Below are 24,794 nucleotides of genomic sequence, written 5' to 3'. Positions count from 1 at the left end.
ATGTTTAAATAATACATATCATGCTGAGCGCGTGCATGGCCCAACGTAACCTCAGGGAGCCATTAAATGAAATCATTGCGTAACTCAAAGGCCTCGCCAACCCCCCTCCCCATGGCAATGCTTGTACCCATCTAATTATTACATAAGCAATCTTAAACCTTTATTCACTGCGGCACCCTGCCAGGGTTTCATTTGTGCTGTCCTGATGAATCTGTGATTGCGGTAAAAGTCCATTAATTTTTCAAGTATTTGGGCTTAGAACTAATGTTATAATGAGCTGCTTATCAGCTGAGTACAGGGACAGCTTTCATCTACTTTGTTAATCATATTTCAACTGAATTTGAATTAGTTGTATTCAACTAGACTCGTATTCTTGAAGGACATGATGGATTTCTGTACAACTGTGATGCCAGAGGACACAGAGAGCTTTAACATCACATGTTGAGGTCAAAACTTTTACTGGACAGAACCTGTAGATATTTATTCAGCCTATTAAATTACTATATATATGTTTACGCGATCGGATTTCAAACAATGATCCAGACGGCCAGGTACAGTATCAGCAGGACGCTGCAGATTGTATGCTAATGATGTTGACCTCTGTTAAATCACGAGTTGTCAGACGGTGTCGTGACGTAACACGGATGACGTTTCTGGGGCACGGGCATCCCCGTCGGGCTGACAGACTTTAGCACTACTAGCATCAGGAGAGCAGAAGACGTCTCCCAAACATGGCTCTGAATCGGAACCATTCGCAGAACGGCGGCGTTTTGATAAACAACGGAGAAACGTATGTGTGTTATATTGCGTCTGTGTGGTTGATTAAAAAGAAACTAGCTAGCTGTCGCCTCTCTTTTTGGCTTGTTTACCTTCTTCTTTCCAGTGCGTAGTCAACATAATGCTATCCAACGGCTAGCCTCCCGCTAGCTGGCCTGGTTAACATTAGCATAGCTAACGCATCTGTTCCGTTGTTGACGTTTACGATAGTCATGTCGGGGCAATTCAAACGTTGTTTTAAAGTGTGGTAATATCGTATTTTTACAGACCGACTTCATATGAAAGCAAAACGGCTAATTTGTAACGTTAGCTGACTATCAACACAGGAAGTAGCTGACAGCTTGGATGTTGACATTTTGTACAAACAGGATTTTGGTCATATTATGTAACGTGGGTTAGCTACTCGTTTTGAAACCATTCTCACATGACTACTAAATTAAATACCGCCATGTTCTATGGTGGCTGTAACAGGGCACTTTATTCTCACCTGTTTCTTCTTCACTCAGTGTTTTAAGGGAATGTAAGAATGTGGAGCTGTCGTTCAGTGACGTCTCCTGCAAGACAGACCTGCTGAAGGGGACCAAGAAGGGCACCGTTTACCTCACCCCATACAGGGTACAGCCAGAGTTATACAAAATATATTCAACATACATCACATCTAACACCATGGCTGCTTCTTGAGTGGAAAGTTGGCAGTATCGATATGTTCACACATCACATCTCTCCTCACATACTCTCTTGCCTCTTCTCTCATTCACCTGCTTAGTTGCTGTTTGTGTCCAGTAATACCAAGGACTGCCTGGGTTCAGCCATGTTTCCCTATTATCTGATGAAAGGCTGCAGCATTGAGCAGCCAGTCTTTGCAGCCAACTACATTAAAGGGACAGTGTCCGCAGAGCCTGGTGGTAGGTGGCCTTTTGTTTTTACTCTCAGCTACTAATGTTTTATTTGTTTGAGTTTGTGGCTAGAATTTGTAATATGTCTATAAATGTCACAATCATCTGGTCAAATGCAGCAGATATGAAGTGCATCATCTTAGTCATAATAAAAGGGTTGCACCTATATGTCCCCTCTGTTGACATTCACAATAGAATATATAAAAGTGTAGCTTCTAAATGTAGTTGACTTTGTCACCAGGTGGCTGGGAGGGCCAGGCCCATTTCAAGATGTCATTCATCAGTGGAGGAGCCATAGAGCTGGGACAGCATCTCTTCAAACTGGCCACCAATGGTTTGTATGCTAGTTTTCTCAATCACTGTGGCCTATGCTTTACGTGGCTCAATAATCAAGGGTGACCCCATTATTATAGATATATATAAGTTGTGCCAAAATCTATGATTGAGGGAACACAACCATAACTGTTTGAAAGTCTAGGTTATTTGTTGTGAAAGATCCTTTTCTCTTGCTGTGTTTCAGCTTCTCGTGCTGCTCCTGCCCAAAATGGTGCCGCCTCTTATGGTTATCCTTCACCTGGAATGATGAATGGCTACGGCCCACCTCCAGCTGCTCCTCCCGCCTATCCTTACCCAGCCCCTCCACAGCAGAATGGATTCTACCCCCCTGCTGCTGGCAACATGGGCTACCCCTGTCCAACAGCTGCTGCAGGTGCTGAATTCAGTGATTTGTAATTTTTCAGATTCTCCTGAAGGTACCCATGACAAATGAAGTCTAGCGCTTTTAGGTTGGCCAAATAGTCAATATAAATTTCTTGAATAATCTCAACTCAAGGTCCGCTGACTTGCTTTCTTCTGGTTGCTTTCACTTTCTGTTTTTTGTTCTTTCACTTTCACAGTCAATAAATGTAATATAGCAAACAGCAGTGTAAACTCCTTTTAGTCATGTTTCCCTGCATGTGTATGCAGTGTAGACATGTTTGTTTTTGTCAAATGTCCTCATTGCACATAAGTAACAACTCTTTAGGCACAAATAATGCTGTGGTTGCTTTCTCCCTTTCAGCGTTGTTTTTTTGTCTCTCTTGTTTTTTCTAATTTTTTTGTTTTCGCTGTGTAACTAATTGCCTACACAGCCTGTAAGCTCCTTTGACCTTGAATCTCCATCTATTTATTCTGTCTGTCTGTCTATTGTGTTCCAGGAATGTACCCATCTGGTTTCGACTACATGGCTCCACCTCCTCCCTACCCTGGGCCACCCCAAAACTGGGCTGCACCGCCCCAGAACTGGACAGCAAAAGCTCCGGCACCTCCAGGTCTGTTCTCTCTCCCTCTCTCTCTTTATTTTTCCTCTCTGTACGTCTGTGTCACTGCACCCGTCAGATCTGATCTGTCTGCCTAAAAGTGAATCACTTTGAATCACGCCACCAAAAAAAAAGGGTACTGATGTCTCATCTGCTACACATCAAAATTTCGAAAAGATAAACAATCTCCCCTCTCCATTCCCATTCACTTTTCTGGCACCTTGTGGATTTCAGTAAAAACAGTCTCACTCTGCACACAGGGTGCTGAAATGTCAGTTTGGCATATTTCTATTTTAGAAAGAGCTCTAGTTGGATGTTTGCCTCTGTGCACCCTCAGGGTGTGCCAGTGGATTTTGTCTAGAGGATTCCCAGAACTGTCAGTCGTCGTGCTTTATGTGACTAATATGGAGCTGTAGCGTCTGTTCCTAAATATGTTCAGTAGTCAGTACTGTCTGTCTTAATCTCCCCATCTTTGTCACATTTCATTTTATGCACAGGTAACTCCAAGGCGGCCGAAGCAGCAGGCAGCGCTTATTACGATCCCAACAATCCACACAATGTCTACATGCCCATGGTAAGCTGCTCTGCTTGTCTTTTCCTCAGTTAAAGTTGTGTGGAAGTTACATGTGAGTTCTCCTTAAATGTACCAGTTAGTATAATTAAGTATTTTTCATTATTTTATATTTTTTTATTTCATTTATAGTATTTGTTTTCAATTCAGTTTAGTTTCAGCTAGTTTACAGAGTGGGTTCACTCTTTTCAGTTTAGTTTTTGTTGTTTAAAAATGTTTTGTTTTAGTTTATTTTTTATCAGTTTCAGTATTAGTTTTATATTTTTTATTATAATATTGGGGTATCTTTCAGGGGCAAGATTTCAGAAGGTCTGAGTAGTTGTTACAAACAGACACAACACTTTGTGAAGGCAATTGACTCACAGTCATGCAGACATTCCAGTTTCGATAAACATGCGCACCAGTGCCTCGTCATGCTTGTTGTGATGACAAATTCAACCGTATTGACAAAGACGCAAGACATTTCCTGTATATTTTTATTTTATTTAGTTTTGTAAGTACACAATGTCATTTTGTTTTTTTCCAAAGTCTAATTTTTTTTTTCCTTTCAGTTAACCAAAATATTTTTTCACACCTATTCTCAGTTCTTAGTTTAGTTTTAGTTAACTATATTAACCTTTGCTTACACAATGTGTTTTTTTGTATTTCCACGCAGGAGCGACCTCCACCATATGCACCTTATCCAGACTCTCCTGACAAGAAACACAACTAAGGCCCAGGCGCCATCACTTCAGTGACACTCCTCTCCCTCTTCCTCTGTATCTTAAATATATTGTAAAGCAGGGACTAATGTTGATGGATACCTACTCAATTGTAGAACACAGAAAAGAAAAAGCAGGTAATAGAGGGCTCAAAGATGTCAGTGATAATTCACCAATGAATTAATCATATTTTGGATACTGATACTGACTCATGAAGCAATCAGTTCTTTTTAATACTATTTTCCCCTATTTTTCTTAAATTTATTTAAAGCAATTGACAACTTGTAACTCTAGCTTTTCTGAGATTCATCATTATTAACATTCTCAGTGATGGGATTTATTTTGCTTTGTCTAATACTCTAGCACGTAGGTACAGGGACCTAAATGGTCCTTGTTAAGAGCTGAAAGGAGGAGGCAGTGTGGGGAATGTATTTTTTAAGACAGATTTATTACCAAAACATTTTGTAGCAATTTCTTGATTGCAGTTCCTACACTTATAAACAATAGCAACACCTATTATAAAAAGTATTTTTGCAGTATCATTGCCGTTACCGTGTGTTTCCTATACAGTAGTTTTGAGTAGTTGTCCATATACAAAAACAGACCTGGGTTGAATAGTGTTTAGTCACACAATATCTCATTGATTCTCATACTATGACTAGAAGTTTCCTTCATATATGAACAGTGTGAACTTGTACTACATCAGTAACAATAAGTAAGTAATTCCATTCATTGTATGGCCCAATTCTCACAGTCTGAACCTCTCAGTCGTCAAATAAAAAATGTAATGGAGGTCGTTATGAAATGAAGCAGTGCATTGTTTGAAAAAAAAAAAGAGGGACTTTTTTTTTTTTTTTTTTTTACATAACAAGTCTATGTGTGTGCAATATTTCAACCTCACATAACAAGGTTACAGATGACAGGCTGGGGTTACCTGAATGACCCCAGGCTCTACTTCTAGCTTCTGTTGTATTCATGTATGCAAAGCCCAGCTGAAACCAGAACTCTACCCTTGGTATAATTACACTAGTGTGGGGTTACAGGGCCATGGTGATACATTAAGGGCACATCAGTGTTTGGCCTGCTGTTGAAACTTCTGAACGAAAACCATTTATTCCTGATTAAAGAAGGGTGAGGCGCCAGCAGGCCGTGTAATTACCCCCCCTCTCATTGTGCATCAGTTAAGACCTGTTTTGAAGGACTATTTGCACACAGTTGTAGTGGATACAGGATTTTTGAAGGGCGTTGTTTTAGTTTGCTTGAATTAATCAAATGTCTGTATATTAATCTCTCTTTTGCAGTTCTTATTCCTCTTGCTGAATTTTGTCTGTCAATTAAATCTAATAAATGAGTCAATTATTGAATTTTGCATTTTGATTTTTTTCATTTATCTCATCTCCATGAATTTAAACACTGTATGACTTGAATTTTAACAAATTGATATAATTCTCATATATTTATCGTATTTATCGGGCCTAAATCAGGCCCCTAATTTAAATTCCCAAAGTCATGTGACACTACACGTGGTGTGTGTCAAATTGAAAGTAATTTATTTTTATTCGTCACAGCAAGAAATGAACACTGTAGGGCTGGGCAATATATCAGTATTATATAATTTCATGATAACGGATTAAATATCCTACGGAAGCCCTAAAGGGCCATGCATTCATACATTTTATTTCCTCCGTTTTCCTGTGATAACGAGTTAATTTAATTGGTTTTCTCGAGATCTCGAGTTATTATCTCGAAATAACAACTGCTGTTTTCCCAAGATAACGGGATCTCGAGATCTCGAGATAACGAAACATTTTTTTCTGCCGAGATAACGATATAACTAATTTGAGATCTTGAGGAAACAAAACGATAGTGTAGTATATTACATCATTCAGTATAGCAATGTCAGAGGAGCAGGAGCATATCGATCACCACGTCACATATCTTTTCAATCAAGGCCTGACACAGTGCTAAAATAGCAATATGCCTTGCTATTACAGATAATATACACATTAGTGTGCGTAACCTAAAAAGACGGGCAAGGCTTCAGCTATATTGGCGGCGCAATCTAAGTGAGCCTGATGTTGTCGTTAACTACGTAGCTGACCAGTTACGAGGTCCCGGGCGTCTCCATAATCTCAGGTCTATCATATCACAGTCATTATCTCGAGATCTCGAATTAATTATATCGTTATCTCGGGAAAACAAAGTTTCTTTATCTCGAGATCTCAAGAAAATTAACTCGTTATCACGGGAAAACGGAGGAAATAAAATGTATGAATGCATGGCCCTTTAGGGCGTCCGTAATATCCTTTGAGACATTGGATATTGTTATTTTGTGAAGTGTTGTTTTTTCCTGGTTTTAAAGGCTGCATAAAGTGATGTAATTTTCTGAACTTACAAGACTGTTCTATTTGTTCTAATACTTCCCTTTACACACTTAGTCATTATGTCCCCATTTCTGATGATTATTTATCAAAAATCTCATTGTGTTAATATTTTGTGAAAGTACCAATAGTCAGCCCTACTTCATCATTATTGAGGTATTTAGTCAAAAATGTTTGAGGACATTTTCTTAAATACTAGCTACTGAGAACATAACATGAACAAGGTAAAACAGTATGAAATTGTGTTGTCCTTTGAGGACAGTTCCTTTATTCAGTTTATTCACTCGTGAAAATCAATAAGTGAAGATTCGTAATTTTTCTTAAAATTTGTTCCTCAACACTACATAGTGCACCTTTAAGGTCATATATATCACCCAGTCCTACCACAATGTGAAATAGCTCAACTGTACAGTACAACTGTTTTGACTGGTACTGTCTTTGACAGCGTTTCACAACGTGAAGCAATAATACAACTAGAGTTATCCATACTCTTACTGAATAATATATTTAATATATTATGAATCACTATCAAACCTGAACATTTTATTCACTCTTACCACGGAAAATCACTCTGTACAGATGTTTCTCATAACACAGCTTCAAGAGTCTGAATAAATAAAGATGGCGTCATGCACCTAAACACAAATATTCACTACACACAAACAGATCAGCACATAACCACAAAGTTGATAACAACACCTATAGCTAGCTAGGTAATTTCCACTCACAGATGTTCACCCATTAAATCACAAAGACTAGTTCTACTTATGGCTCAACTCCTTTTTCTTTCCAGTTCCTCACTCAGGAAAAGGAAGTGTGCTTTTTACTACCATAATGTTAATTCTGTACATTTCTCAGTAGCAGCCATTCAATTGTAAACTAGAATAAAGATGTGTAAGCCCTACTGTGTGTTCTTCGGGGAGATGGGAGCTCTACAGGGACATTATCAACCCTCTAGGACAAACACGTAGTTCTAAAAGCAATGAAAAAAATCAATTCAATTGTATTTAAATGCAGATTCATATTAGATCACTCACTGAGATACTATCTAAAGGTAGTTTCTTTAAGATCTACTTCCCCTCAGCTTAAAGAACTAAACTCTGTCACAGTGCTGCATACATACTGTGTTCAGGACTCCTACTAATACTTTTATATCTTAACACTACATTTATCTAGAAGCCTTTAATCACTCTGGTTGAGTTTAAATGGAAAATGTGATAATGAAACGAGAAAATGCTGCTGTGCTGAAGTAAAATTCTAAATTGTCCCATCGCTTGAACACCTAACTTCAGTGTAGCTACTCTATGTGTGACGAGCAGTAGATCAGATGGGTAAAGGCAACATGGGTAATCTCTATGTGTCCATTTGGGTTCAAAGGTCTATCAAGTCACCATATTGCTCTTATCAATCAAACACTGTTAGAGCTACAGGATTGTCAGTAGTGAAAGGGTTATTAAGGTTGAATAAAGACTTCAGCATGAGATTCATGACATTTTTCAGATCTGATCTCCTACGGCTCTTCCTGTAGAAACCAGACCTCGTTGCGGCGTCCGTAAGGCTTGAGCGGTGGGTCGTAGCTGCAGCAGAAGTACTGTTTGCGCTGAAAGGGGGCTGTCTCGCCCAGGGTGCGCGTCAGACGCAAGGCCTCCGCTCGGTACTCACTCTCCCCCGCGAAGCCTCCAAACTGCCTGTGAACGAAAGAGGACATGGGGAAAGTTTTAGTTAGGGGGTTTGACTGAGTGAATCATGTGGAAGTGGTGTCACATCTGAGTTCAACAGGGCGCCAAAAGGCACACATGCACAATGATATTTCAAACAACGAGCACCAGTGAGGTCAAGTGAACCCGCCTTAGGACCTGCTCTACCATAACAGGCCTGGAGGAGACCGAACATCCAAAAATAAAATGGCTACTAGTGCACTTGGGTTAGGTTGGGTAACTGTGCTGCAAGGGGGTTTCAAAGATTTTTAAGTGAGACACTTTAAATGACACCTACAGAGCATAGACAGTCATGCCGGGCCGCTCCTCAATCTTGATGGCACTGTCGGTGGGAGTCGGGGGGCCCTGCTGGTAGATGGTGGGGATGCGGATGCCGACCATCAAACGGCGAGACAGAACGCCGTCGTTCCGTGGGTACACCGTGATGATGATGGGAGCTGCTGTGCCCATGGCCTCGCCTTCATAGATGCAGTCAAAAAGACAGAAAGTCGGTTTAAAAAAGGGGGGAAACATAGAGAAAAAAGCAGAGAAACTCCACTGCCCTCACTACCTCCAAGTAAAGGTCAGGAATTGTTGGCTTTGTGTGGAGTATATCATTATGCAGATGCCGACAGTGATAGTTTTTATTCAGACAATGCGGAACAGGCCATGTAAGTCACACCTCTATAAATAGCAAAACGGATAAACTGAGGATTGTGCACTGAGGCCTGGTCTTCAGACTGCACTTCTAGTTGGCTGAGGCTGTGTTTGTCTGGTGAGCTACAGTGTGGAAACAGGACCTCAAAGGACATTAGCGTCTGAGCATTATTCACATGTATCCTCCAATAAAGCCAAGTCATTTTGAGTGAAAAATAACAGTTTCTTTAATAATGAGGACACTCTTTAAGATTAGACGCATGTGTCGATCCAGATTCAGACTGACCACTGTGTAAAGGTCCAGTGTGTATGATTTAGTGGCATGTTGAGGTGAGGTTGTGACTGCAACCAACTGAACACCCCTCACCTCAGTCTCCCCTATGCAGTGGCTGTTTAAAATGCAAAATAACAGGAAAGACTGTCCTCTCTAGAGCCAGTGTTTGGTTTGTCCGTTTTGGGCTACTGTAGCAACCAAAGGTTAATTTTAAGGTAACAAGAACACAATGATTTCAGCTGATTATACACTAAAGAAAACATAATTATGAATATGATATTCCATTTCTACTCCTAAATCTCTCGAAATCCTACACACTGGACCTTTAAGTTAATTGATTATTAAATAAGTGATGATTTTTTTAAAAACACACACCTTTTATAAGCTGCAGTATTTGCCACTCACTCGAAAAAGAGCCAAGATAAGTCATTTTTGTGAATCCAAAAATAGCTTTCCTTTTACCAATTATTAGTCCAGTGTCTTTGCTCTTTGTGGCCTTCAGCAGATTATGAAAAATATTTCTATGACATTACATGAAATCACATGCATAAGAAACGTATGATCCAAGACGCATGTCGGTGAACATATCTTAGCACACTGATCCACCTGTAGGTCAGATTTTCTGACTGGCTTACCTTGTTCATTGCTCCCGCCGATGTACATGAGCAGCTTCCTCACCAGCTCGCCTGTCACTTGGTCGAAGGTTCGTCCCTCAGAAGAGACAGTAGCATATTTGGCACCGTCGTACCGCCGCACCTCAAAGCTCACTCCATCCTATAGGGAAGGAAGGGAAATCAAGCACAGCTCCACACTGTGACATGCACAAATGCATAAATTGCTTTCATGCACACACACGCACACACACAAATGACACATAAACACAGTTGTTCGTTTCCTAGGAATGGGTGCTGGATCTCAGATATGACTCACCTCTCACACACTGATGTTAACAATCTGCTCCTATAAGGACCAAAGCCTCGAACTGGCTGGGTTTACACTTGGAGGAGTTCAATGTGTGTGTGTTTGTGTGTGTGTTTGTGTGAGTGTGACTGCACACATGTGGGTGTGTGAAAACAATGTGGGCAGCCAAATAAGGAGATGCAGATGAAACGTATTTACACTGATTCGATTTAATTTCTTCTTCTGCTCTGCAGTGTTCAGTCAGGCTACAGAGAATAATGGGCACGCTCTTACATAACAGCACACAGGCTAACACACACACACACACACACACACACACACACACAAAAATCACCCCCACCCCCAGACATACAGCTTTAATATGATGCAACAGTTTTGCATTAAATATGATTAAGTGGGGCTAATGTGGAGCACAGTCACTCGACTACGCTGCTGAGCAATAAGTTTAATAGGTTTTGAAGGAATCTGGTCACTGCTGAGACAGTGATGCAGGTTTCAAATACAGCTGCTCATTCCGCTAATGTGATTATACCTCTGTGGTGTTTTATAGTGTGTGGCTTTGTGTGTGTTTGTATAACGTTGTTAAGCACTGGAATTTAATTTCAAAATGTTATTGTCATATCTTTCTCCTCACACTGTTTACCATCGATCTGTGAGAAGCTGCTGTAGTTTTTATTTCCCTGATGACAGCAGCAGTCAGAGCCAGAGCTGCAGTGATTAATCAATAAATCAATTAGTTTTTGATATATGATCAGTCAAAATACTCAATATTTTCTGCTTACTTTACTCCTTTCGGACAATGAACTGAATATATTTGGGTTTTGGTCAAATCAAGCCATTTGAGGCTTTGATCAACAACAACTAATCGATTAATCGAGAAAATAATTGGCAGATTCATGGACGTCTGATTTCCACTGCATGTTATCATTCTCCGATGGGCTTCTTCAGTTTTCTCTTCCCTGGAGGATTGAAAAACTGAAATCTAAAAATATCCTGCAGATGAGTTCATCTTTATCATATATGTGAATTTCTGAGTGTGGGCCTACGGTATTTACCGATCACATAGTAATTACATGTCATCCAGTTGCTGTAATTGTGTTACTAACACATTTTAATCCAGCCAGCAGTGAAAAACCTGTAATCAGACAATGCAGCCGCGTTCATTCCTCAGCACATACAAGATAACATTATGCTATCATTGGGCTCTAACTTGTGACAGGTACCCGGACTCCTGCATAGTAATTACAAGGGCTTTGCTCTGTATGGCTTGTCAGTGGGCCCACCATTAACATTGTGTGCGGGTGACTTAAGAAAGCAGAGCCTGACTTTGGTGAAGTAGAGCAATTAATTTGTCTGTCTTGTGTCTGCGCTCGTGTGCATGTGTGTGTTTAGCTGCCAGCCTATACAGTGATAATTACTGTGTCTAAACAGAGCACACAGGAGGTGTTATCACTGTTAAACTGCCTCGTCTTTTCATGTTCGGTGAGAATCACCTTCCACACTCAGTAGCAAACTTCTAACTGAACCCCACCCATATTGCTATGCTGTGAATGTGCGTGTGTCGGTAGGTGCGTGTGTGTACCCTGCCAGGCAACTCCTCTGTATTCTGTGTCAGTTTTAATTAAGAGTGTAAGGTGTCAGAGTGCTCCACAGATCAGGTGACAAGCTCTGATTTCAATACCTACTCTACAAGTCAAGTCCAGAGATTTGGTGCAGTTTGAGCTCTGACTTTTAAAGGCTGTTCAACACATCAGCATTGTAATGAGCTCGGACATCATATCCGCATTATTGAAGACAGATCACTTAATATGATCATCTTTCCACTTTTCTGCAAATTCATGCCTTTTCTTAAAGAGCTATGCAGTAAAATGTATGATTTTCCAGTTCAAATGTGAGTATTTCTAATTGAAATCATTCAAATGTAGTTGTTTTTACATATTCTACTGGTTTAAACTGTCTTTTTTGCATTTCAGCCGCAAACAATAGATGTTTGTATGCAGTGTCGGAACAGATCTGCCCTCCTGTGTGTATGTGTGTGCGGATAAATGTGTCAGTTTGGGTCATTTGGGTCCGTGTCTGTCTGGTCAGTCGGGCTTTTGTGTCCCTGTCAAAAGTGAGTAGATAAAACGCACAAAGCCACTCTCACAAACCCCCTGCCAACCCTGACATTACATGGCCACATGCACATTTACAGTAGTGCACTGTGGGTCAACAGGGCACGAGAGAAGGACCTCGAAAAGGCTGTTAGGCACTGCTCCGCTTGACAGCACACATCACTGAGTTCACTGGAATCTCTCCAAAGAGTGCATACATTAAATAGGGGCAAACACAGTGAACGTAAACACAACAAGGGGGTTAGGGTGCTGATATGGAGAGGACATGCCCTTCCTCCTCTACCTCCTGACACTGTCGTCATCGGTGATGGTCTGTGTATCAGTGTGCACACCTAATCCATATCTGAGCTCAGGGGTTAACCACAAACACGTCTGACCTGCACCCTCCTCTCGGCCAGGGTCAGTTAACTCGTGCCCTGAGGTCTCACGTGCATGCATACACACACGCACGCACGCACGCAGGCAGGCATCTACAATGTCACGATGGAAAAAACAGTGACGCAAAGCTTTACGCGCGCAAATGAATGGAGAACCTCAAAAAGCTTGTTTAAAGGTTACACAGAAGCCAGCATCACCATCTTTATTCATGTGTGCCCTGTTGATTGGCAGAGGACCTCCGGCTGCTGTGCCCCTTTGCCCCACACTGCGGCTCAGCGGGCATCCTTATAGGTCACAAGCAATTAACTGGCAGGCTGCTCGTCAAGGTTACAGAGGATGTGGTAACAGCAGGGAAAACACAGCAGTCCGTGGCGATTTTTCAACAAAAATTACCATAACATCACCTTGTTAGTGTTCAGTGCTGGGTAAAATGCGAATGCAAACAGAAGGAGAAACACTGCACCTTTACAGGAGAGCTGGATTACTGTGCGTAATCGTTGCCGCGCAGAAAAAAAGGCGCACAGGACAGAATTAACAGAAGCTTTAAAGACATCGCAGTGATGAAGTTGTGTGTGACAGGTGTACCTTCGTCTCAGTGCTCAGCAGTTTATATTCCGTCTCCTCGGTGTTTCCGAAGAGCGAATTCTTAAGCATGCCAAACATGTCGCTTCGGCCGGGTCACCTCTCCTCTCTCCGCTCCTTCGGGTTGTTGCTTGTCCTCCCTGTCGTCCTTGCGCTTCTTTTAAAGAAAACAACTTTCTCTCTGTCTACCCACCGCTCCCTTGTGTGGTCGTCTGCAACTCCTGAAAAAAAAAAAACACCTTGATGAATAAACAAGAGCTAACTTCTAGCAGTTGTCCAGATGCTCCAAAGAGCGAATTCGCCTCCAGAGAAGAGTGCGCGCCTTGCTCCGGCTCTCTTCAACAGATGCTTTTTGTTTGTTCTTCCTTTCGGGGACAGAAGTTGCAGATGCTGACTCCTCGCCCCTTTACTGAACCAAGGAATGAACAAAATCAGCCTCCACTCTGACGGGTGGAGTGTCTCCGCCCTCCTCCTCTCTTCCTCCGCTCTTTAATGTTCCCCTCACCAGCCTGACGCGCACTTATATCACCACCTTTCACTCATAAACGCTTAAGTTTCACTTAACGCGGGACATTAAGCTTACGGCATGGGGGCTAATTTGCCTTGCCGTATTACCCCCTGATGAGTTCAGGTTGCGCTGACATTAAAAAAACATTGACTTAACTAATTCCCTGGTATGAGATGCAGCATCATAAAGTCTACAGGGAGCCACCTTCTCCAATCCTCCCCCCTTCGGTGCCACTCAGCTTTTGTTAAGGCTCCTCTCTCATTCTGTTTGTCGTGGCTGTCTGCTCCAGGATGCATAAAACAGTGGGGCGTGGAGAAGCGCATTTATATCCTTTTTGTGCAATATAAATTTTGACACAAGCCGTTGCTTTGTCAGTATGCATTGGACTTTCTTTCCGCAGTTGAGCGTGGGGCAGCGCATGGGTGCGCGTCTTACTCCCTGTGTCACTGTGAGTTGTTTGCTTTAGGGTTGGTCTATTTAAATTCACACTGAAGGCAATGTTAGTCACCACTGGAGAGTAAAAGGAACAAGGAAGGGTAGATTTAATGGGGGGAAAAAAAGTGAGATGGATAACATTAGGCCAGAAAAGCCGAGGTGGTGTATGAGGGAGCTGTGGACAGAGGTGAAACAACAGAGAGAAGAGCCCAGCTGGCATACTGTACATGTGGACAAGAGTGGACAAAATCACTGGGATAACATTACATTTAATGTATTTCGATGTCCGATTGGATTTACTTAAAGGTGTATTTATTTGTGTCATTTTTTGAGCTCTTGATTCAAATTTCGAGGAAGCAGCTCGCTGTGTTGTTGATCAATTACTCCAGTCTCTCAGGCACTGTTGAGAAGGGTTCCCTTCAAACTGCTGTTCCTGCTCAGATTCTCTGTTTGGCATACAATGTGATGATGTTAAAAGACTTTTCCTCTTGTCCCATTACGTAATCGTGCATTTTCTGCTGCCACTGTTGCACAAGGCAAAAACACAGTGACCTCTTTGTACCTCTGCAGGCTGCCTCAAGTTGCCTTAAAGTCTTACATAAAAAAACAGGGAAATAAATGTCAAAACATCCCAGAGCCCACAGTGACGTCTTAAAATTGCTTCTTTTGTCCAAGCATCAGTCCAAAACCCAAAGACTCTTCATTCATTATCATAGGTGATGAAGAGAAGCAGAATAATCCTCACATTTCAGAAGCTGGAACCAGCAAATGTTTGGAAACTTTCCTTGAAAAATGATCGAAAAACAATTAATTTTAATTGCCAGTTAACAAAATAGTCGGCAATTAGGGTTCTTTCCATCCACTAATTGATTAATCAACATGTTGTTGCATTTAATGTGGTAAGTCAGTTATGAAGGCAGAGGCACAAGTCAGATTACATTCTCAAATGTGTCAAACATCTTCAGTATGAGTATAACTTCTGCGTCTACAACAGAAACTAAAAAACCCTGCATGGAACATTTACTTGACTTACTACAAACTTCAGTTATAACAATGCCTACAGACTTTTATCAAAGTCTCTGCAAAGGCTGAGTAATATATTGGTTGGCCAATATTACTGGCTGCTATTGGTGTATCACAGATATATTGGTATCGGCATGTATGTTGTCAGATATACATAAAAAAAACCTTTATTACAGAACTTAATGCAAAAAAAGATACTTGGGATAATTTCTTAATTTTTTCATTTCAGACAATAGTGTACATTTTATTGTTAAACCATAAAATATGCTGCCTCCATTACATATCTTTATAAAAAGTGTTTGATATCCACATTTGAGGGATCACTGCAAAAAATGTGTGTCTATTGGAAATTTTGGCTCCCTAGTACAGGTATTGGCCCAAAAAAATGAGAATTGGACTCAAGTTCAAATATTGCAGGGCTGTTATACTGGCTAGCATTAGACTGTGCATACATTCCTGTTTGTTGTCCACCCCGATGTACACTCGTGCAGAGGCATAAAAGTAGAAGACAACTGCAGGAAAGGCAGTGTACGCCTCAGTGGACTTATCATGTGTCATCAACTTCTTTAAAAATCTCACAAAGTGTAACAGTGACTAATATTTTTAATAGGACAAATGAATCAAAATGAAAATGTACAAGTACAGTCCTTTTGAATGGTTGCTTTTGCCTTCTAACAGGAAAAAAATGACAAAAAACAAACAAAACCAGGTGTGGCTTAGCTGCAAAGTACAGTATATTCACAGCTAAACAACAGATTTTTAATTATCGCTTCACAGTTGCTCCAAACATTCTCGGATCAGAAAAGTTTCCTAACTCTGAACATTGGTAGAACAACAAAACAGGAATAAGTCAAGTTCCCTCATAACAGTCCACGATGGCACAATCTCCAGTCTGCCAGACTCCAGTCAAATATGTTATCCCTTGGGAGTTTACATGAGGTGAAGTGTATGAGACCAGATGAATCAGCCACAGACAAGTCATTTCTGGATAAGGGTCAAGATTTCCTTCCTGTGTCCTCATTTCTCCCAGCCTTTACCTCCTGGCTGAGTGGGCAACCTGAGCCCCACGAGACCCGCCACTTCATCTGGGCTGCGCTCTCCCTTACTGTGGTACAGGTTGTGCAGGTACAGGTGGTTCCTAGTGGACTCCAGCAAACACAGGTACGTGTGCGAGTCATGGTGTGCCTCCTGCTGGGCACGGCAGTACCTCTCTCCTGTTACCTGTAGAGGGAAAGACAAAGGTATGATTAGTAAAGACGAAATGATGAACCAGATCATAACAAGTGGTCAGTTCCTTTAATCACTATTGGACTTCTTTTTGTGCTTTGTTTACCATAACAGTCACCAACCATAAAGGAAAATTACATCAAGAGAACATTTATGAAGAAAAAACCTTAGGGTCTAGCTGGTGGACAACATGGAGTTAGCAATGACTCCAGTAACAGAAATTAACATAAGCAGATGTGCCTATATCACAAGCCTTTCTGCCAGAATGTTTTTTTTCCTTCATCATCTGTAACGGCTACGTGGACACTAAGCATTTGGTCAAGTCCCTATAGAGTTTCATATACACATTATAATGCCTCAGGGTTGCTTCAGAGCGTGGACAAATACAGACTGACAAGCAAGACTTGCTCCAAGCTATCTCGCTTCATTGGGCACACATGCATTCAACCACCCTGGTGAGCCATGTTCTCCCAAGCATAAACAAAACAAGCTTTAAGCCTATATGCTTACTAACCCTTCGATTCGACAAGCAGCTCTACTGTGGTAAACAGGTAAACGGAAATAAACAATCACAAGGACGTTGATGGCTTTTTATATCTACAAGCTTACTGAGGTTATACATATGAATTAAAATAATATGGTTTTGAATTTATGGCTGTGCCTGATTGCAAAAAAACAAAAACAATGTTGTTTAATGATGGAAGGATGTCAGTGACAAATTGATAGGTTGGTTTAATAAATAAAAACAAAATGCTCCTGTTGTGTTTTTGTTCATGAGAAGATGAGTGTATTTACACTTGCGGATGAATTCAAATTCAATAAAAACTTAAAATTTACTGAATGAACTTTTACTGACGATTTATGTTACAAAACATATGCTGAGTTTGTTTACTTTGAGTTCACATTAGCATAGAGGCCAATCTGAGACGATGATTTTAACACAATTAATGACTGACTGGATCCTATGTGGCATGCTCAACTCTGGTGTGCACACAACATACTGTAGTTAATTCTTTAAAAGAGTCAGAGAGTACTACACCTCAACACTGAGTAATGCTACGGGTCGTTAGCTGCTGGCTAATGTTAGCATGCCCTTCTGCTTCACTGTCACCTTGCCCTGAACTATTCCTTGTAAATCTTACAAAGTTAGCCGTGACAGCTGTCCGGTGTTATGTTGGGTATATGCTCTATTCCGACTTCTGTAAACAACCGAAAGCTGAAAGTTATTTTCAAATATAACTAGTTAAATGTCTGTAGTCATTCGAGAGGTATCAGGTTAGCTAACGCTAGCCCATGCACGCCCCATGCAACGGTGATGGTAGTTAGCGTGCTAACTTAGCCGACGTTAGCTGATACGCAGTTGGTAGGAAACTCGCCTTATTTTTACGAAACTGGTCCATGACATAGCTGTAGGCCAGGGACTGTTTGTAACTTGGTCCTTGGATGGTACGTAATTCTTTGAGTATTCCTCGGCAGACTCGTAGGGGAGATGCCAGCGTCGCCATCTCTGGACGGTGTTGTTGTGATTGTGAGGCGCATGAAGCCAGACAGCCTCAATCCAACACCGCACAGTCGATCACATTACTGCTTATCGACCACGAGGCGGCGACATGACACAACAATGAGTTGAGGACACATGTAACGCTTCTTCACAGCTGACTTTTTCCAGCAACAGTTTTAAGGTAAGGTGGATTAAATGGAGAATATTTACACAGCCAGTCACAGTAAATAAGTGTATAAATGTTCACTGTAATGAGACAACAAACAAACCGTATTTTTAAGCTAGTTTGCATGTATTTACAGTCCAGTGTGCATGAAATCAATTTAGCTAATTAAGCTAACCTCTGTGCCATAGTTTGAGCATTAGCAGTCACTGGTTGATATCTAATCAATCAATTGATGTTTGTTTTGTTGTTTTTTAACACTTTTTCAACTTTATGTAAAAGTGTTTAAAGTGCTTAAACCCAGTTGCTGTAATGTTACAGAAGCAGATGGCAGTGGAACTGAGCGCTCACTCACAGGTGCAAACGTATGAATATAATTAGGAAAAGAACATATTTGCTCAGCAGATTCCCTGGATGCATACACTGGGAAGATGTGTTTACGGTGGCATTTATCACCACAATTGTTCAGTAACTTATTAGGCTTTTTATATGTTTCCAAGTTCAGGTTCACAGATGTCGCCTGAAACTCGCGGAAAGGTCAAGCAGAGCCAGAGGTTACTGGTCAAGGAATCTGCTGGTCGGTCTGCTGAATGGGTCGAGACACCTCGCCTGTGTTGGTGGGTCCATCCAAGCTCGACCCAAAGAGAGGAAAGCTGCAGTAACTGTTTGTCCTCGATCACACCTGAAGCCTCATTCCACCTTGAGCTTCACCGTAAGGTAATTTGTCAAAGTGCATGCGCATAATTCACAAATCAAAACAAAATTTGCCTTAAATGTTGCGGTCTTCACTCGGCCGTACACACCACACCTGTCATTGTAAATACAATTGGGCTTGAGTTTGATTGTGAGTTAAGTAATTACTGTCTGATAAACGGGTCAGTGGAGGAGACAGAGAGGACTGTGGAGATTTGTAATCACATTTCCTCCCAAGGTCTGTCAGCATCTCTCTGTCTCCCTCTGTCTCTTTGTCCCTTTACTATAAATAACAACTTTAAGCACGGATGGAACAAAACTATACATGCTCTGCAGTCTACAGTAGTGTATCAATGTACAGGGGTGTTTTTTGCTTGTGTGCAACATGCAAGAATAAACCTTTGTTGACCAGCATGTTTAGACAGTGATATAACTATTGTGGAGATGCACTGCAGTCTCTACCTTTGAAGGCTGCTTTTGACCACCTATCTCTCTGTGTGCTTCTAGCTTTGATTTGGACATTTGGGAGCAATCATCTGTCACCATAGCAACACTGAGTTTGGCTTAGGGCAAAATGCAGAGGAAAGGATCGGTGTGTTTTCACAACGCCGCAGACGTGAAGCAAAATTCTTTTAATGATGTGTCTTTTTTTATGCACAGTGGAGAGTGTGAAGCAGAAAAGATAGCGGTGCTTCATCACGGTGAGATGATAAACACTCTGTTCGAGGAAAGAAGAGGCTCTTTGTATGTGATGATTAAATTGTAAGTGGATCACAGCTTTATAATGCGGTTGGAGTGACACTGAAGCAGTAGATTTGTCCGAAGAGGCTCAAACATCAGGTGTTGTCTTGAAGGCAGGTCACTGGCGTGGTGGCTCTAACGCTTCATTCCCAGTGTTTCCAGTTATTTGAAGTTGAGTATTGATGATTGACTCTAGGGGGAGCCAGTCTCTTATCAGTTTCACACACCGGTTTGGTTCCTAGACATTTGTTGGATGGCACCCCTCTCCCCCTCCTCCTCCTCCCCCTCCCTCTCTCTCTCTCTCTCTCTTTCTCTCTCACACTCTTTCAATGAATACTAATGCAGCGAGTGGGCCCACCTCCCTTCCTCCCATCTTTTTCGCAGGGATGGGCGGGAGAGGGGAGACAGAGCAATTCCAGCTCAGTATCCTTCCTCATGAGGCAGGCAGTGCTTGACTAGCAGCAGCCCCAATGCCTGTTTTTTTTTTCTCCCACTGGGAAACATTGGTGATACTGTGCGTTGCTGCTGCAACAATGTCTAACCTGTGTGAGTGGCATGTGATATCAGACCACAGTTGAGAGGGGGAGAGGAAAGGACATCTGTGCCTGCTTTTTTTGTCATCTGGATGGGAAGTCTTTTTTGGGAGGAGAGACAGAAGAAAGCAGAAGGCAGCCGGGGAAGGGGAACAACTGGCAACAGCCAATCCCCCCTTCCACACATAGACTGGAGACAACGGAGGCCACTGGAGTATTTGCTTTTATCTTTCGTTTTTTGTTCTTTTTTTTCCTCATCGCGCTGCTGGGAGGTGCTTTACCTTTTCATTTGCTCGCTCTCTCGGTCCTCTGTCTTCTCATCTATTTCGCCATTTACCTGGTCAACAATTTCTTCTATTTATGAGCCAGACAAGGAGGGAGAGAGAGAGGCAGAGAGACAGAGAAAAAGAGAAAGAGAAAGAGGAGGGGGATTTTTTTGGCCCCCTTTATTCTCTCTTTTTTTCCCCCTACCTTTCATTCATTCTCCCTTCCCTCTCCATCGCTATCACTTCCAGCCCTTTCTATCCCTGTGCAGCCCACGCTCCCTCCTCCCTTCACCGCCTCCCTCCGTCTCCCTCCTCCTCCTCCTCCCCACCGCTCCACTCACTGTCCACCCCTAACTTTGGCTACTTTTTGACTCCACCACTGTTTTAATTTCTTTTACTTTAGAGGCATTTTAATTGGCTTGCTTGTATTTTCTATTTATGCCTTTTTCACTTTTGTACCTTTTCCTATTTCCTATTTCCCCCCTCTCTTTTTTCCTCCCACCATCCTATGCATCTTTTTTGGGGGATTCTTAATTCTGACCATAGGTAGGTCTATTTAGTGTTTAGTGTCTGTCTCAAAGTCTTTGTTCCTTTTTCTGTGTATGCGAGGTGTTTTGTGTGGGGTGCACATTTATTAAGCACACCTTTACATGCACACACTGGCCTACAGTCTAGCTTTGGTGTAACCATGGCTCCCCTCCCATCCACCTCTCAGCTGATTCTTGCCTCATGCCATGTCATCCTCACGTCACTCTCCCCCTCCATACTATAATCTGTCGCTTCTCACTCTTCTTTTTCGTTTTCTCCTCAACCAAGACCACAGTGATTCATCAAGCAAGCACCTTCTCCAGTCGTCATCATGGAATCCACATTCTGACCGTCTTGTCATTTCTATGTTGTTGCACAAAAAGTCTTCCATTAAAACGTCTGAAATCACACACCGTCCTCCTCACATGTCCTTTTGTTTGAGAGCCGTCCAAACTCCACATCAGTTCCGTAGGAGGGACTGGTGGGTTATTATCGCGCCGAGGTGCGTTTAAGTTTCCTCGCTTCATGTTTATCAGGTGAAGGTCAAACTGAGTGAAGGCCTAGTTCATCAGCGACAGCGCGCTGTTGTTTCTAAGCCAGCACTTGTCCGTTCTGTTGGGGTGTCATCTGTGTTTATACACTCCTTCTTTTCTCTGCCCTCTTTTCCTCTCTCTCTCTCTCTCTCTCTCTCTCTCTCTCTCTCACACTGTCTCCCATCTTTCCGAACTGACTCTCATTCTCGCAGACAGACACACACAAGCACTCAAAGAGAATGGACTAAACAAAAAACAAACTGGCTTTATCATCCAGAGGATTTTTTCCCTTTTTTTTCTCCTCCACCATAATTTTCACTTTTTTCACTCACTTTGCCTCAACCTTTTCGCTCTTTAATCACCTCTCTCCACATCTTTTTTTGTCCTCCATCACTTCCACCCCCTCACCACTCTCTCAATTGATCCACTTATTGATTTATTTGTTGTTCCATTTTGTTTTTTACGTTCGCCGTCTACAAGATTTCACGTCCTACCACTCACATGTCATTGACTTGCTTGCATCAGAGAGGGGTTGCTGCTTGTTTTGCATTTTGGTGACGTAATTTTGCCATCCATCAACTCGATTACTTCCATTTATTGAAAAACAAGGAGCAGATTATTCATGAATACTCCTTTGCACTTGAGAAAATGGGAGATAGGGCGGCTCGAAAAGAATTGAGCTGACTGCAAAGTAACTGAATAATTTGGCGTGTGCGTGTGACTGTGTGGTGTGTGAGCTACAGAGAGAGGCACAGCAATAGACAGATGCATAGCAAAGTGAAGCAAACCACACAACTCATTTCCTCGTTCATCTCCTTTTTCTTTATATTTCCACCTTTTTCCTGAAGGAGATTTAACGGCTCTCCTCGTCTATACATGAAGATAATGGGAAGTGGGGACTCTTGAGCAGCCGTCATCCATGATAAAGGCACTCTGGATTTAGCTGTTTTCCTGTGGAATTACCCTTTAAATCCTGGATTTGATTCCAAATGAAAAAAATAGTTAACAATTATTAAAAGCTGCCCTAAATTCGGGACTCTTTTTTGACTTTCTTTTTGTAATGGACTGAAGCTGATTTCAATATTTCTTTTTCTACTATTGAATCTTAATGGGATTTCACTGACGCGGATTAAAGACTCAAGCAACATCTTTGTCTATTAGTCGATGTAATAGCCACGATTCTTACAATTCCTCCGGCCTACAAAATCGATTAAATTGAATATTTTTTAATGTTAAGGGTTAAATAGGTGAGTACGGTGCTTTGAATCCACACATGCTGTTGCTGTTGCATGTCTTGGATGATGATTAATTGATGTGGATATTAATCTGGACATTTTTTGTCATTAATCCAGTATTTTTGCATGTGTGTGTGTGTGTGTGTGGGTGTGCATACGCATCCCGAATGTGTGTATGTGTGTGTAGGCAGAATTTAACTGGATATTAGCGGATTATCAGAGATCAGTAATTTTCCTCACACTTCACCACAATTTATCCTTTGTAGTTCTTTTCCCCATGAGCCTTTAATTCTCTGTCTGATGTGACATAGAATCACATGCGTGCGCTCGGATCTTACATGTTAAAATAAATCCCCATACCTCATCCTCGGTCTTGAACTTGTTAGCCACTCTCCACCTGATGGAATAGCCACTTCTGCCTTTCAGATCACCTGTCCAGTGCTGCTACAGACTGTGTGTGTGTGTGTGCCAGCATGAGAGGAATATATAGGTAGATCAATAAAGTGATCTACATGAAGGGACAGACTACGTTGCCCTTTTCTCAATGCAATTATTTTTATCGGCTGTTATTTCAAAGAAACACAAAAGTGCTTCACAGTAGCAGAGTGACAGTACAGCTCATATCTCCTAGTGGAGTGTGTTGGAATGTAATCTTATGAGTCTGCAGCAAATGCACATTCACACCCACTCTCGTTTCACACACACATGCAAGACACTTTGTCCATCTATCCATCACAGGCGCAGCGGCGATTGACCCCTTTTCTCTGATTAACTTTCCTATCATTTGGCTGACAGTAGTTTGGATTTACACTGTGTGTGTGTGCACAGTCAAGGTTACGGCTACGTACCTTTTAAACCCACCTGGGACCTGCTCTCGTAACTGGGGACCATTACCCATTCTGCTCGGCGCTCTTGGCACACATGTGACCCCTGTAGCCTATCTACAGATGGGCACTTAAGCCCAGGTAGTGTGTCAAAGCTGTCACAGCTGCTACGCTGCAAAATGGACGTCTCGGGTGTCGCTGACACATGGCTCACCGCCGTCTTTTTACTGTAATCATCACCGAAATAGTGTCACCGTGTCAGTTTGCAAGCGAAACATGCTTCTCACTGTAATATTATTGTCGTATGTATTTAGCGGAGGGAGGCAGGAGGAAAACGGGCGGTGATGTGAACGTTACTTTCCACTTTAGCTTGAAAACTGAGAGCTGATTTGAATAGTGTTGAGCAAAAGGGATACTGATTATGTTATAACTGATCATTTAGAGCGTAGCTGGGTGGTAGACTGAGCAAACGCTGTCCAAATGAACAGTTTGGAGATAGATACAGCTGAGAATCACCTTAATGCAAATATAGACGCGATATGTTGGCGGGACAAGTAGCTTTCCGGATCAGGATCATGAAAAACAAGATTTTTTCCAGCTTTTACCAAATTAAACACGGCTTTCAAAGCAGCGTCATTTTTTGTGTACAGTGGAAAGAATGTTCCTGCCAAACGTGACATCGCATTTGATGTTTTGAAGTTTGATCTTTCGTGTAATTCTAAGAATTAAAGTGTGCCCACGTTCTAAATGAGTAACGACGGTGTAAATATCGCCACCAAATTTTATTGAACGATAAATCAGTTGTGTTCAGTGACCGGGGCCGCTGCCGCATATTTCAAGCCCCCTGTCAATTTTTAGTGTCTGCAAACTGTTTGATGCCAGGAGCTTACGTGGAAAAAGAAGTCTGCCAGAAGTCTCCAAACGGAGCTTAAGAGATTTCATAGGCACCGTGTTTGCAGTCGTCATTGATAAACAGGCCAGGAGAGGAGACAGCAGGGGCTAAGGAGATTCATAATCCTATCCCCTCTTCCCACTGATTCTCTCTCTGTCTCTCCTTCTCCCCATGTGCTACCTAATGAGACGACAATACGACTCCTGCGTCTGGCTCTGAGCACTGCATCTGTGTTAATGAAACCAGCAATAACCCTCTATTAGGTATTTTATCTTCAATAACTCTGCGTCGTTCAGGAGTTGCTGTGTTCTTAAGCAGTGCTGCATGTTACTGCAACAATTCCAGTTTAACACCTCAGATTCACATTTTCCTCGATGCTGACCATGTCGATCATCTTGTTAAACGAGCAAATCAGTCTCCATCTGAAGCTCGTAACTTTCTGCGC

General features: G+C 41.9%; 4 protein-coding genes across 8 annotated transcripts in view; 2 read left to right on the top strand and 2 right to left on the bottom strand.

Moving 5' to 3' along the window:
• The first annotated feature begins 642 nt into the window (after positions 1 to 642).
• On the top strand, positions 643 to 5,607 carry wbp2nl (WBP2 N-terminal like). The gene is made up of 8 exons (XM_084372002.1): positions 643 to 790; positions 1,284 to 1,392; positions 1,544 to 1,682; positions 1,915 to 2,007; positions 2,194 to 2,382; positions 2,870 to 2,983; positions 3,469 to 3,545; positions 4,198 to 5,607. The coding sequence occupies exons 1-8, from the start codon at positions 732 to 734 to the stop codon at positions 4,252 to 4,254; spliced, it is 837 nt and encodes a 278-aa protein (XP_084228128.1). The 5' UTR covers positions 643 to 731; the 3' UTR covers positions 4,255 to 5,607.
• On the bottom strand, positions 5,070 to 13,705 carry LOC311268381 (heme-binding protein 1-like). Its single transcript, XM_084372003.1, has 4 exons — positions 13,251 to 13,705; positions 9,888 to 10,026; positions 8,620 to 8,800; positions 5,070 to 8,312 (listed from the first exon to the last, which is right to left on the bottom strand). The coding sequence occupies exons 1-4, from the start codon at positions 13,326 to 13,328 to the stop codon at positions 8,135 to 8,137; spliced, it is 576 nt and encodes a 191-aa protein (XP_084228129.1). The 5' UTR covers positions 13,329 to 13,705; the 3' UTR covers positions 5,070 to 8,134.
• Positions 13,706 to 15,798: 2,093 nt separating this feature from the next.
• Positions 15,799 to 18,018, bottom strand: fmc1 (formation of mitochondrial complex V assembly factor 1 homolog). The gene is made up of 2 exons (XM_084371553.1): positions 17,817 to 18,018; positions 15,799 to 16,434 (listed from the first exon to the last, which is right to left on the bottom strand). The coding sequence occupies exons 1-2, from the start codon at positions 17,943 to 17,945 to the stop codon at positions 16,231 to 16,233; spliced, it is 333 nt and encodes a 110-aa protein (XP_084227679.1). The 5' UTR covers positions 17,946 to 18,018; the 3' UTR covers positions 15,799 to 16,230.
• Positions 18,019 to 18,038: 20 nt separating this feature from the next.
• The window catches only part of grin2ba (glutamate receptor, ionotropic, N-methyl D-aspartate 2B-a), a 136,699-nt gene continuing 129,943 nt past the window's right edge, over positions 18,039 to 24,794 (top strand). Inside the window, exons 1-2 of one of the 5 annotated variants that reach the window (XM_084371551.1) lie at positions 18,039 to 18,122; positions 18,605 to 18,821. The gene's annotated coding sequence lies outside the window, so the exon portion shown is untranslated. Of the gene's footprint in view, positions 18,123 to 18,604; positions 18,822 to 19,962; positions 20,884 to 21,470; positions 22,646 to 24,794 lie in introns of those variants that run through there. The other 4 variants (XM_084371552.1, XM_084371549.1, XM_084371548.1 and 1 more) reach the window with 4 other exon arrangements.

This window comes from Pagrus pagrus (genome assembly GCF_965226575.1).
Source record: "Pagrus pagrus genome assembly, chromosome: 13".
NCBI lineage: Eukaryota > Metazoa > Chordata > Actinopteri > Spariformes > Sparidae > Pagrus > Pagrus pagrus.
Note: the sequence above shows the minus strand (reverse complement) of the source record. Positions and strands in the feature narration are given on the sequence as shown.

Bases quoted from the DNA above. Each gene is read 5' to 3' on its own strand.
- wbp2nl (XM_084372002.1), top strand. From the start codon at position 732: ATGGCTCTGAATCGGAACCATTCGCAGAACGGCGGCGTTTTGATAAAC. The intron at 2,008-2,193 runs GTTTGTATGCTA...GCTGTGTTTCAG, and splicing joins CTTCAAACTGGCCACCAATG to CTTCTCGTGCTGCTCCTGCC. The intron at 2,984-3,468 runs GTCTGTTCTCTC...TTTTATGCACAG, and splicing joins AAAAGCTCCGGCACCTCCAG to GTAACTCCAAGGCGGCCGAA.
- fmc1 (XM_084371553.1), bottom strand. From the start codon at position 17,945: ATGGCGACGCTGGCATCTCCCCTACGAGTCTGCCGAGGAATACTCAAA. The intron at 16,435-17,816 runs GCGAGTTTCCTA...TTCCCTCTACAG, and splicing joins ACCAGTTTCGTAAAAATAAG to GTAACAGGAGAGAGGTACTG.
- LOC311268381 (XM_084372003.1), bottom strand. From the start codon at position 13,328: ATGTTTGGCATGCTTAAGAATTCGCTCTTCGGAAACACCGAGGAGACG. The intron at 10,027-13,250 runs GTACACCTGTCA...CCTTCCCTATAG, and splicing joins TGCTGAGCACTGAGACGAAG to GATGGAGTGAGCTTTGAGGT. The intron at 8,313-8,619 runs GTAGGTGTCATT...TTTCGTTCACAG, and splicing joins GGCATGACTGTCTATGCTCT to GCAGTTTGGAGGCTTCGCGG.